The sequence below is a fragment of the Oncorhynchus masou genome, chromosome 18, assembly GCF_036934945.1.
Source record: "Oncorhynchus masou masou isolate Uvic2021 chromosome 18, UVic_Omas_1.1, whole genome shotgun sequence".
Lineage (NCBI taxonomy): Eukaryota > Metazoa > Chordata > Actinopteri > Salmoniformes > Salmonidae > Oncorhynchus > Oncorhynchus masou.
Window position 1 is genome coordinate 79,688,972 of NC_088229.1, and position 14,973 is coordinate 79,703,944.

The following is a 14,973-nucleotide window of genomic DNA, read 5'->3' on the forward strand; positions in this document are numbered from 1 at the left end:
GGTTAAGAGGGTGTGAACGATGTTGAATGGGTGTCGACAAAGAAGAGCTCTCTAGTAGGTGTACCAAAACATTCAAGGACCATTTTCACAAAAGTGGGGTTATGGGTTTATAAACTGTCAAAGCAGAATTACTTTCCATTGTTCCTCAACTGTAGAGTATATACAATTTTCTAGCTCTGAGTCTCTACATCTATCCAATGTCGAAAACACAATTTAAAATGTTGCTACATAAGATCGAATTGAGGCGGTCGGTCACAAATAGTTCAAATAAAAAAGGGAAAATAAATAAATGTAAATATGGGTTGTATTTACAATTGTGTTTGTTCTTCATTGGTTGCCCATTTCTTGTGGCAACATGTCACAAATTTTGCTGCTGTGATGGTACAACCATTCAATAGAAATATCTCTCTCTCTCAACTCTTCCTCCCTCCCTCCCTCCCTTCCTCCAATCCCCTGTTTAGTTTTTTACCTGACTGGTCCTGAAGGTGACCCGGTAGTTATACTGCATCCATTCCTTCTCCTTCCCTTCATCCAGCTTCTCTCTCCTGATGCTGACTGCTACTGGACCCAGGTTCTCGTCCACTCCAAAGTAGTTCTGGTGTTCTGCAGGACAGGAGAAGAGAGGGCAGACATGAACAATCAGACAAACTGACTTTTTACATGCCCAGACAAATAGCGCCACACACACACATGCTTATGCTAATGCTCATACATACAGGGTTATGATAATGTTCACAGACACACACACACACAGGGTTATGCTAATGTTCACACACACAGGGTTATGCTAATGCTAGTGTTCACACACACACACACACACACACACACACACACACACACACACACACACACACACACACACACACACACACACACACACACACACACACACACACACACACACACACACACACACACACACACACACAGGGTTATGCTAATTGTAATGTTCACACACACAGGGTTATGCTCATACACACACACACACAGGGTTATGCTAATGCTAATGTTCACACACACACAGGGTTATGCTCATACACACACACACACAGGGTTATGCTAATGCTAATGTTCACACACACACAGGGTTATGCTCATACACACACACAGGGTTATGCTAATGCTAATGTTCACACACACACAGGGTTATGCTCATACACACACACAGGGTTATGCTAATGCTAATGTTCACACACACACATGGTTATGCTCATACACACACACACAGGGTTATGCTAATGCTAATGTTCACACACACACAGGGTTATGCTCATACACACACACAAAGGGTTATGCTCATACACACACACACACAGGGTTATGCTAATGCTAATGTTCACACACACACAGGGTTATGCTAATGCTAATGTTCACACACACACAGGGTTATGCTAATGTTCACACACACACAGGGTTATGCTAATGTTCACACACACACAGGGTTATGCTCATACACACACACACAGGGTTATGCTAATGCTAATGTTCACACTCACACAGGGTTATGCTCATACACACACACACAGGGTTATGCTAATGCTAATGTTCACACACACAGGGTTATGCTCATACACACACACACACACACACACACAGGGTTATGCTAATGCTAATGTTCACACACACACAGGGTTATGCTCATACACACACACACAGGGTTATGCTAATGCTAATGTTCACACACACACAGGGTTATGCTCATACACACACACACACACACACAGGGTTATGCTAATGCTAATGTTCACACACACACAGGGTTATGCTCATACACACACACACACAGGGTTATGCTAATGCTAATGTTCACACACACACAGGGTTATGCTCATACACACACACAGGGTTATGCTAATGCTAATGTTCACACACACACAGGGTTATGCTCATACACACACACACAGGGTTATGCTAATGCTAATGTTCACACACACACAGGGTTATGCTCATACACACACACAAAGGGTTATGCTCATACACACACACACACAGGGTTATGCTAATGCTAATGTTCACACACACACAGGGTTATGCTAATGCTAATGTTCACACACACACAGGGTTATGCTAATGTTCACACACACACAGGGTTATGCTAATGTTCACACACACACAGGGTTATGCTCATACACACACACACAGGGTTATGCTAATGCTAATGTTCACACACACACAGGGTTATGCTCATACACACACACACAGGGTTATGCTAATGCTAATGTTCACACACACAGGGTTATGCTCATACACACACACACACACACACAGGGTTATGCTAATGCTAATGTTCACACACACACAGGGTTATGCTCATACACACACACACAGGGTTATGCTAATGCTAATGTTCACACACACACACAGGGTTATGCTCATACACACACACACACACACACACACACAGGGTTATGCTAATGCTAATGTTCACACACACACAGGGTTATGCTCATACACACACACACACAGGGTTATGCTAATGCTAATGTTCACACACACACAGGGTTATGCTCATACACACACACAGGGTTATGCTAATGCTAATGTTCACACACACACAGGGTTATGCTCATACACACACACACAGGGTTATGCTAATGCTAATGTTCACACACACACACAGGGTTATGCTCATACACACACACACACAGGGTTATGCTAATGCTAATGTTCACACACACACAGGGTTATGCTCATACACACACACACAGGGTTATGCTCATACACACACACACACACAGGGTTATGCTAATGCTAATGTTCACACACACACAGGGTTATGCTAATGCTAATGTTCACACACACAGGGTTATGCTAATGTTCACACACACACAGGGTTATGCTAATGTTCACACACACACAGGGTTATGCTCATACACACACACACAGGGTTATGCTAATGCTAATGTTCACACACACACAGGGTTATGCTCATACACACACACACAGGGTTATGCTAATGCTAATGTTCACACACACAGGGCTATGCTCATACACACACACACACAGGGTTATGCTAATGCTAATGTTCACACACACACAGGGTTATGCTCATACACACACACAGGGTTATGCTAATGCTAATGTTCACACACACACAGGGTTATGCTCATACACACACACACAGGGTTATGCTAATGCTAATGTTCACACACACACATGGTTATGCTCATACACACACACACACACACACACACACAGGGTTATGCTAATGCTAATGTTCACACACACACAGGGTTATGCTCATACACACACACACACACACAGGGTTATGCTCATACACACACTCGTGTGTGACTTTTCAGGACTTCTTTGGGTGTCAAAATGTATTCTCATTCAAAATCCTATTTTCCCGAACCCTAACCCTAACCCTAGGCCATCATTGAAAATAAGAATTTGTTCTTAACTGCCTAGTTAAAATAAAAAATAGAGTTATCAGGACATTCTGGTCATGATAATGTAGGAACACACACACACACACAGAGAGAGAGAGATTGTAACACAAACCACCGCCATAACCCAAAAAGAGAACCCCATTTAATGTTGGCATTATTTATTAAAACTATCGTTTTAAAATGTGCAGCCTTTCATTGACTATCAAATGAATTATTCCTTTCCATTGTGTATAGATGGTAATGGAAGCTTGGCTAAATGCTAATGTTTCACTGCCCAATTATATATAAAAATATATAAAAGTACCATGTATGCAAAATGTAAATGTAAAATGTATTTGTAAAATGTATAAATATGTAGCAGAAAAGATTTGAAAAAAATATCTTTGTCCTCTGAAAAGGGGGGTGGGGGAGAGTTTAATATTTAAAAAAATATCTAAAAAATAAATGTTTATCTGGTCTAAACGCTAATGGTTATGTGGGCTAAACGCTAATGGTTATGTGGGTTAAACGCTAATGGTTATTTGGTCTAAACGCTAATGGTTATGTGGGCTAAACGCTAATGGTTATATGGGCTAAACGCTAATGGCTATCTGGGCTAAATGCTAATTGTTATCTGGGATAAACGCTAATGGTTAGCTGGGATAATTGGTAATGGTTAGCTGGGATAATTGGTAATGGCTATCTGGTCTAAATGCTAATAGTTCACTGGGTTAAACAGTAATGGCTATATATTTTTATTTTTATTTCAACTTTATTTAACCAGGTAGGTTAGTTGAGAACAAGTTCTCATCTACAACCGCGACCTGGCCAAGATAAAGCACAGCAGTGTGAACAGACAACAACACAGAGTTACACATGGAGTAAACAAAACATACAGTCAATAATACAGTAGAAAAAAAGTATGTATACAGTGAGTGCAAATGAGGTAAGATAAGGGAGTTAAGGCAATAAATAGGCCATGGTGGCGAAGTAATTACAATATAGCAATTAAACACTGGAATGGTAGGATGTACAGAAGATGAATGTGCAAGTAGAGAGAAATAAATAAATAAATACAGTATGGGGATGATAGATGGGCTGTTTACAGATGAGCTATGTACAGATGCAGTGATCTATGAGCTGCTCTGACAGCTGGTGCTTAAAGCTAGTGAGGGAGATGTGTCTCCAGCTTCAGTGATTTTTGCAGTTCGTTCCAGTCATTGGCAGCAGAGAACTGGAAGGAAAGGCGACCAAAGCCTCAAGAGTGGAGCCTTTCACCATGTGCTCTATTCTTTGTTCATACACTATAAAACTACCATCTTTAGATTCTTACAGAAAAAAACACATTCAAGTAGGACAAAACACTGGATGGGAGCAACATCTTCCGGTTCCGGGTTGGAGCGAGCGGTCGCATCTACACTTCGGTCCGCAGGAGTCACTGCTAACTAGCTAGCCAACAGCTAGCCAACGTCTTCCGAATTGAACTTCAACAACCCGGTCAACATTCCGCCTCGCTCCACAGGTAGTATCACATTTTCATTTCACTTCATTACAGTACAACGGTTTGATTTGTTTGATCGTAGCTAGCTAGCTACATAGCCGTCTTTGTATCTAAGACAATTGTGTAGTCTGGAGCGATTTTCTAGGTTAGCTAGCCAGCTATTGTCGTTCTTTTAACGTAACGTTACGTAATCAACACTGCTAGCTAGCCAGCTAGCCCGCGAATAGCAGCACTGCAGAAACTATTACACTCGACGGAACGACTTGATTAGTGTAGTGTCAACAACGTAGCCACTGCCAGCTAGCCTACTCCAGCAGTACTGTATCATTTCAATCATTTTAGTCAATAAGATTCTTGCTACGTAAGCTTAACGTTCTGAACATTCGATAAGTGTAGTCTACTTGTCATTCCAATCTCCTTTGCATTAGCGTAGCCTCTTCTGTAGCCTGTCAACTATGTGTCTATCTATCCCTGTTCTCTCCTCTCTGCACAGACCATACAAACGCTCCACACCGCGTGGCCGCGGCCACCCTAATCTGGTGGTCCCAGCGCGCACGACCCACGTGGAGTTCCAGGTCTCCGGTAGCCTCTGGAACTGCCGATCTGCGGCCAACAAGGCAGAGTTCATCTCAGCCTATGCCTCCCTCCAGTCCCTCAACTTCTTGGCACTGACGGAAACATGGATCACCACAGACCACACTGCTACTCCTACTGCTCTCTCTTCGTCCGCCCACGTGTTCTCGCACACCCCGAGAGCTTCTGGTCAGCGGGGTGGTGGCACCGGGATCCTCATCTCTCCCAAGTGGTCATTCTCTCTTTCTCCCCTTACCCATCTGTCTATCGCCTCCTTTGAATTCCATGCTGTCACAGTTACCAGCCCTTTCAAGCTTAACATCCTTATCATTTATCGCCCTCCAGGTTCCCTCGGAGAGTTCATCAATGAGCTTGATGCCTTGATAAGCTCCTTTCCTGAGGACGGCTCACCTCTCACAGTCCTGGGCGACTTTAACCTCCCCACGTCTACCTTTGACTCATTCCTCTCTGCCTCCTTCTTTCCACTCCTCTCCTCTTTTGACCTCACCCTCTCACCTTCCCCCCCTACTCACAAGGCAGGCAATACGCTCGACCTCATCTTTACTAGATGCTGTTTTTCCACTAACCTCATTGCAACTCCCCTCCAAGTCTCCGACCACTACCTTGTATCCTTTTCCCTCTCGCTCTCATCCAACACTTCCCACACTGCCCCTACTCGGATGGTATCGCGCCGTCCCAACCTTCGCTCTCTCTCCCCCGCTACTCTCTCCTCTTCCATCCTATCATCTCTTCCCTCTGCTCATACCTTCTCCAACCTATCTCCCGAGTCTGCCTCCTCAACCCTCCTCTCTTCCCTTTCTGCATCCTTTGACTCTCTATGTCCCCTATCCTCCAGGCCGGCTCGGTCCTCCCCTCCCGCTCCGTGGCTCGACGACTCATTGCGAGCTCACAGAACAGTGCTCCGGGCAGCCGAGCGGAAATGAGGGAAAACTCGCCTCCCTGCGGACCTGGCATCCTTTCACTCCCTCCTCTCTACATTGTGTGTGGCTCAGTCGGTAGAGCATGGCGCTTGCAACGCCAAGCGTCGTGGGTTCGATTCCCGCTGGGGCCACCCATATGTAAAAGTAGTGGCCCCAGCCGACTTGTAAGTCGCTTTGGACAAAAGCGTCTGCTAAATGGGATATATTTTATATATATATATACATTTTCCTCCTCTGTCTCTGCTGCTAAAGCCACTTTCTTCCACTCTAAATTCCAAGCATCTGCCTCTAACCCTAGGAAGCTCTTTGCCACCTTCTCCTCCCTCATGAATCCTCCTCCCCCTCCCCCCCCCTCCTCCCTCTCTGCAGATGACTTCGTCAACCATTTTGAAAAGAAGGTCGACGACATCCGATCCTCGTTTGCTAAGTCAAACGACACCGCTGGTTCTGCTCACACTGCCCTACCCTGTGCTCTGACCTCTTTCTCCCCTCTCTCTCCAGATGAAATCTCGCTTCTTGTGACGGCCGGCCGCCCAACAACCTGCCCGCTTGACCCTATCCCCTCCTCTCTTCTCCAGACCATTTCCGGAGACCTTCTCCTTTACCTCACCTCGCTCATCAACTCATCCCTGACCGCTGGCTACGTCCCTTCCGTCTTCAAGAGAGCGAGAGTTGCACCCCTTCTGAAAAAACCTACACTCGATCCCTCCGATGTCAACAACTACTGACCAGTATCCCTTCTTTCTTTTCTCTCCAAAACTCTTGAACGTGCTGTCCTTGGCCAGCTCTCCCGCTATCTCTCTCAGAATGACCTTCTTGATCCAAATCAGTCAGGTTTCAAGACTAGTCATTCAACTGAGACTGCTCTTCTCTGTATCACGGAGGTGCTCCGCACTGCCAAAGCTAACTCTCTCTCCTCTGCTCTCATCCTTCTAGACCTATCGGCTGCCTTCGACACTGTGAACCATCAGATCCTCCTCTCCACCCTCTCCGAGTTGGGCATCTCCGGTGCGGCCCACGCTTGGATTGCGTCCTACCTGACAGGTCGCTCCTACCAGGTGGCGTGGCGAGAATCTGTCTCCTCGACACGCGCTCTCACCACTGGTGTCCCCCAGGGCTCTGTTCTAGGCCCTCTCCTATTCTCGCTATACACCAAGTCACTTGGCTCTGTCATAACCTCACATGGTCTCTCCTATCATTGCTATGCAGACGACACACAATTAATCTTCTCCTTTCCCCCTTCTGATGACCAGGTGGCGAATCGCATCTCTGCATGTCTGGCAGACATATCAGTGTGGATGACGGATCACCACCTCAAGCTGAACCTCGGCAAGACGGAGCTGCTCTTCCTCCCGGGGAAGGACTGCCCGTTCCATGATCTCGCCATCACGGTTGACAACTCCATTGTTTCCTCCTCCCAGAGCGCTAAGAACCTTGGCGTGATCCTGGACAACACCCTGTCGTTCTCAACTAACATCAAGGCGGTGGCCCGTTCCTGTAGGTTCATGCTCTACAACATCCGCAGAGTACGCCCCTGCCTCACACAGGAAGCGGCGCAGGTCCTAATCCAGGCACTTGTCATCTCCCGTCTGGATTACTGCAACTCGCTGTTGGCTGGGCTCCCTGCCTGTGCCATTAAACCCCTACAACTCATCCAGAACGCCGCAGCCCGTCTGGTGTTCAACCTTCCCAAGTTCTCTCACGTCACCCCGCTCCTCCGCTCTCTCCACTGGCTTCCAGTTGATGCTCGCATCCGCTACAAGACCATGGTGCTTGCCTACGGAGCTGTGAGGGGAACGGCACCGCAGTACCTCCAGGCTCTGATCAGGCCCTACACCCAAACAAGGGCACTGCGTTCATCCACCTCTGGCCTGCTCGCCTCCCTACCACTGAGGAAGTACAGTTCCCGCTCAGCCCAGTCTAAACTGTTCGCTGCTCTGGCCCCCCAATGGTGGAACAAACTCCCTCACGACGCCAGGACAGCGGAGTCAATCACCACCTTCCGGAGACACCTGAAACCCCACCTCTTCAAGGAATACCTAGGATAGGATAAAGCAATCCTTCTCACCCCCTCCTTAAATGATTTAGATGCACTATTGTAAAGTGGCTGTTCCACTGATGTCAGAAGGTGAATTCACCAATTTGTAAGTCGCTCTGGATAAGAGCGTCTGCTAAATGACTTAAATAAATGTAAATGATAGTGTGCTGTACTATCTAGATATCTGAGAGAACAATGAGGATAGTAGCATAGTGTGCTGTACTATCTAGATATCTGGGAGAACAATGAGGATGGTAACATAGTGTGCTGTACTATCTAGATATCTGAGAGAACAATGAGGATGGTAGCATAGTGTGCTGTACTATCTAGATATCTAGGAGAACAATGAGGATGGTAGCATAGTGTGCTGTACTATCTAGATATCTGAGAGAACAATGAGGATGGTAGCATAGTGTGCTGTACTATCTAGATATCTAAGAGAACAATGAGGATGGTAGCATAGTGTGCTGTACTATCTAGATATCTAGGAGAACAATGAGGATGGTAGCATAGTGTGCTGTACTATCTAGATATCTAAGAGAACAATGAGGATGGTAGCATAGTGTGCTGTACTATCTAGATATCTGAGAGAACAATGAGGATGGTAGCATAGTGTGCTGTACTAACTAGATATCTAGGAGAACAATGAGGATGGTACCATAGTCTGCTGTACTATCTAGATATCTGGGAGAACAATGAGGATGGTAGCGTAGTCTGCTGTACTATCTTGATATCTGGGAGAACAATGAGGATGGTAGCATAGTGTGCTGTACTATCTAGATATCTAGGAGAACAATGAGGATGGTAGCATAGTGTGCTGTACTATCTAGATATCTAGGAGAACAATGAGGATGGTAGCATAGTGTGCTGTACTATCTAGATATCTGAGAGAACAATGAGGATGGTAGCATAGTGTGCTGTACTATCTAGATATCTGGGAGAACAATGAGGATGGTAGCATAGTGTGCTGTACTATCTAGATATCTAAGAGAACAATGAGGATGGTAGCATAGTGTGCTGTACTATCTAGATATCTGAGAGAACAATGAGGATGGTAGCATAGTGTGCTGTACTAACTAGATATCTAGGAGAACAATGAGGATGGTACCATAGTCTGCTGTACTATCTAGATATCTGGGAGAACAATGAGGATGGTAGCGTAGTCTGCTGTACTATCTAGATATCTGGGAGAACAATGAGGATGGTACCATAGTGTGCTGTACTATCTAGATATCTGGGAGAACAATGAGGATGGTAGCGTAGTCTGCTGTACTATCTAGATATCTGGGAGAACAATGAGGATGATAGCATAGTGTGCTGTACTATCTAGATATCTGGGAGAACAATGAGGATGCACATTCAGATGTACTCTCTCTCTCAGGTGATTTATTCTCTCTCCCTTCTCTTACAATAGAGGTGTGATATAATATAGTGATGTCATGCAGAGGAGATGGGGGGGGGAGTCGAACAGGAGCACACCACACAGCAGTGTCGTAATAAAACAGACCATAACCCCCGGCAAAGCCAGAGAGAAGTCAGTGAGACAGAGATCAAGCCAAGCCATAGACTGTGAGACAGAGATCAAGCCAAGCCATAGACTGTGAGACAGAGATCAAGCCAAGCCATAGACTGTGAGACAGAGATCAAGCCAAGCCATAGACTGTTCTCTCTGCTTCCGCACAACCAGCATTACTGGTGAATCAAGTCTGATACCAACAGGCTTCTGAACAGTTTCTATACCCAAACCATAAGACTGCTCAATAGCTAACAGAATGGCAGAATGACACTCTAAAACACACATAACATGCACACACATTTATACTGACTCTACACGCACTCATATACGATCATCATATACGCTGCTGCTGCTCTGTTTATCATATATCCTGATGTCGAGTTACCTGACCCCTATACATACTGTATCTACTGACCCTGAAGACTGACCCTGTAGACACCATTATAACAGGGGAACTACAGACACCAGTATAACAGGTGGAGGACTACATACACCATTATAACAGGTAGAGAACTACAGACACCATTATAACAGATGGAGAACGACAGACACCATTATAACAGGTAGAGGACTACAGACACCATTATAACAGGTAGAGGACTACAGACACCATTATAACAGGTAGAGAACTACAGACACCATTATAACAGGGGAACTACAGACACCAGTATAACAGGTGGAGGACTACAGACACCATTGTAACAGGTAGAGGACTACAGACACCAGTATAACAAGGGAACTACAGACACAATTATAACAGGTAGAGGACTACAGACACAATTATAACAGAGGAACTACAGACACCATTATAACAGGTAGAGGACTACAGACACCATTATAACAGGGGAACTACAGACACCATTATAACAGGTAGAGAACTACAGACACCATTATAACAGGTAGAGGACTACAGACACCAGTATAACAAGGGAACTACAGACACAATTATAACAGGTAGAGGACTACAGACACAATTATAACAGAGGAACTACAGACACCATTATAACAGGTAGAGGACTACAGACACCATTATAACAGGTAGAGGACTACAGACACCAGTATAACATGTAGAGGACTACAGACACAAGTATAACAAGGGAACTACAGACACCATTATAACAGGTAGAGGACTACAGACACCATTATAACATGTAGAGGACTACAGACACCAGTATAACAAGGGAACTACAGACACCATTATAACAGGTAGAGGACTACGGACACCATTATAACAGGTAGAGGACTACAGACACCATTATAACAGGTAGAGAACTACAGACACCATTATAACATGTAGAGGACTACAGACACCAGTATAACATGTAGAGGACTACAGACACAAGTATAACAAGGGAACTACAGACACCATTATAACAGGTAGAGGACTACATACACCATTATAACAGGGGAACTACAGACACCATTATAACAGGTAGATAACTACAGACACCATTATAACAGGGGAAATACAGACACCATTATAACAGGTAGAGGACTACAGACACCATTATAACAGGTAGAGGACTACAGACACCATTATAACAGGTAGAGGACTACAGACACCATTATAACAGGTAGAGGACTACAGACACCATTATAACAGGTGGAGAACTACAGACACCATTATAACAGGGGAACTACAGACACCATTATAACAGGTAGAGGACTACAGACACCATTATAACAGGTAGAGGACTACAGACACCATTATAACAGGGGAACTACAGACACCATTATAACAGGTAGAGGACTACAGACACCATTTAAACAGGTATAGGACTACAGACACCATTATAACAGGGGAACTACAGACACCATTATAACAGGTAGAGGACTACAGACACCATTATAACAGGTAGAGGACTACAGACACCATTATAACTGGGGAACTACAGACACCATTATAACAGGTAGAGAACTACAGACACCAGTATAACAGGGGAACTACAGACACCATTATAACAGGTAGAGAACTACAGACACCATTATAACAGGTGGAGGACTACAGACACCATTATAACAGGGGAACTACAGACACCATTATAACAGGCAGAGAACTACAGGCACCATTATAACAGGTGGAGGACTACAGACACCATTATAACAGGGGAACTACAGACACCATTATAACAGGTAGAGGACTACAGACACCATTATAACAGGGGAACTACAGACACCATTATAACAGGTAGAGGACTACAGACACCATTATAACAGGTAGAGAACTACAGACACCATTATAACAGGTAGAGAACTACAGACACCATTATAACAGGTAGAGGACTACAGACACCATTATAACAGGGAACTACAGACACCATTATAACAAGGGAACTACAGACACCATTATAACAGGTAGAGGACTACAGACACCATTATAACAGGGGAACTACAGACACCATTATAATAGGTAGAGGACTACAGACACCATTATAACAGGTAGATGACTACATACACCATTATAACAGGGGAACTACAGACACCATTATAACAGATAGAGGACTACAGACACCATTATAACAGAGGAACTACAGACACCATTATAACAGGTAGAGGACTACAGACACCATTATAACAGGGGAACTACAGACACCATTATAATAGGTAGAGGACTACAGACACCATTATAACAGGTAGATGACTACATACACCATTATAACAGGGGAACTACAGACACCATTATAACAGGTAGAGGACTACAGACACCATTATAACAGGGGAACTACAGACACCATTATAACAGGTAGAGGACTACAGACAACATTATAACTGGGGAACTACAGACACCATTATAACAGGTAGAGAACTACAGACACCAGTATAACATGGGAACTACAGACACCATTATAACAGGTAGAGAACTACAGACACCATTATAACAGGTAGAGGACTACAGACACCAGTATAACAAGGGAACTACAGACACAATTATAACAGGTAGAGGACTACAGACACAATTATAACAGAGGAACTACAGACACCATTATAACAAGGGAACTACAGACACCATTATAACAGATAGAGGACTACAGACACCATTATAACAGGTAGAGGACTACAGACACCATTATAACAGATGGAGAACTACAGACACCAGTATAACATGTAGATGACTACAGACACCATTATAACAGGGGAACTACAGACACCATTATAACAGGTAGAGAACTACAGACACCATTATAATAGGTAGAGGACTACAAACACCATTATAACAGGTAGAGGACTACAGACAGCAGTATAACATGTAGAGGACTACAGACACCATTATAACAGGTAGAGGACTACAGACACCATTATAACAGGTAGATGACTACAGACACCATTATAACAGGTGGAGGACTACAGACACCATTATAACAGGTGGAGGACTACAGACACCATTATAACAGGTAGAGGACTACAGACACCATTATAACAGGTAGAGGACTACAGACAGCATTATAACAGGGGAAATACAGACACCATTATAACAGGGGAACTACAGAAACCATTATAACAGGTAGAGGACTACAGACAACAGTATAACAGGTAGAGGACTACAGACACCATTATAACAGTGGAACTACAGACACCATTATAACAGGTGGAGGACTACAGACACCAGTATAACAGGTAGAGGACTACAGACACCATTATTACAGGTAGAGGACTACAGACACCATTATAACAGGGGAACTACAGACACCATTATAACAGGTAGAGGACTACAGACACCAGTATAACAAGGGAACTACAGACACCATTATAACAGATAGAGGACTACAGACACCATTATAACAGAGGGACTACATACACCATTATAACAGGTAGAGGACTACAGACACCATTATAACAGGGGAACTACAGACACCAGTATAACAGGTAGAGAACTACAGACACCATTATAACAGGTAGAGGACTACAGACACCATTATAACAGATGGAGAACTACAGACACCAGTATAACATGTAGATGACTACAAACACCATTATAACAGGCGAACTACAGACACCATTATAACAGGTAGAGGACTACAGACACCAGTATAACAGGTAGAGGCCTACAGACACCATTATAACAGAGGGACTACAGACACCATTATAACAGGTAGAGAACTACAGACACCATTATAACAGGTAGAGGACTACAGACACCATTATAACAGATGGAGAACTACAGACACCAGTATAACATGTAGATGACTACAAACACCATTATAACAGGCGAACTACAGACACCATTATAACAGGTAGAGAACTACAGACACCATTATAACAGGTAGAGGACTACAGACACCATTATAACAAGTAGAGAACTACAGACACCATTATAACATGTAGAAAACTACAGACACCATTATAACAGGTGGAGAACTACAGACACCATTATAACAGGGGAACTACAGACACCAGTATAACAGGTGGAGGACTACAGACACCATTATAACAGATAGAGGACTACAGACACCATTATAACAGGTGGAGGACTACAGACACCATTATAACAGATGGAGAACTACAGACACCAGTATAACAGGGGAACTACAGACACCATTATAACAGATGGAGAACTACAGACACCAGTATAACAGGGGAACTACAGACACCATTATAACAGGTAGAGGACTACAGACACCATTATAACAGGTAGAGAACTACAGACAACATTATAACAGATGGAGAACTACAGACACCAGTATAACATGTATATGACTACAGACACCATTATAACAGGGGAACTACAGACACCATTATAACAGGTAGAGGACTACAGACACCATTATATAAGGTAGAGAACTACAGACACCATTATAACAGATGGAGAACTACAGACACCATTATAACAGGGGAACTACAGACACCAGTATAACAGGTGGAGGACTACAGACACCATTATAACAGATGGAGAACGACAGACACCAGTATAACAGGTAGAGGACTACAGACACCATTATAACAGGTGGAGGACTACAGACACCATTATAACAGGTAGAGGACTACAGACACCAGTATAACAGGGGAACTACAGACACCATTATAACAGGTAGAGG

General features: G+C 44.0%; 1 protein-coding gene across 2 annotated transcripts in view; it reads right to left on the reverse strand.

The window, feature by feature from the left end:
- The window catches only part of LOC135505296 (signal-induced proliferation-associated 1-like protein 2), a 492,209-nt gene that overhangs the window by 354,135 nt on the left and 123,101 nt on the right, over positions 1-14,973 (reverse strand). For both annotated transcript variants that reach the window (XM_064924540.1, XM_064924538.1), the window contains one exon: positions 470-603. In XM_064924540.1, coding sequence (XP_064780612.1) covers positions 470-603 — 134 coding nt within the window. The remainder of the gene's footprint in view (positions 1-469; positions 604-14,973) is intronic.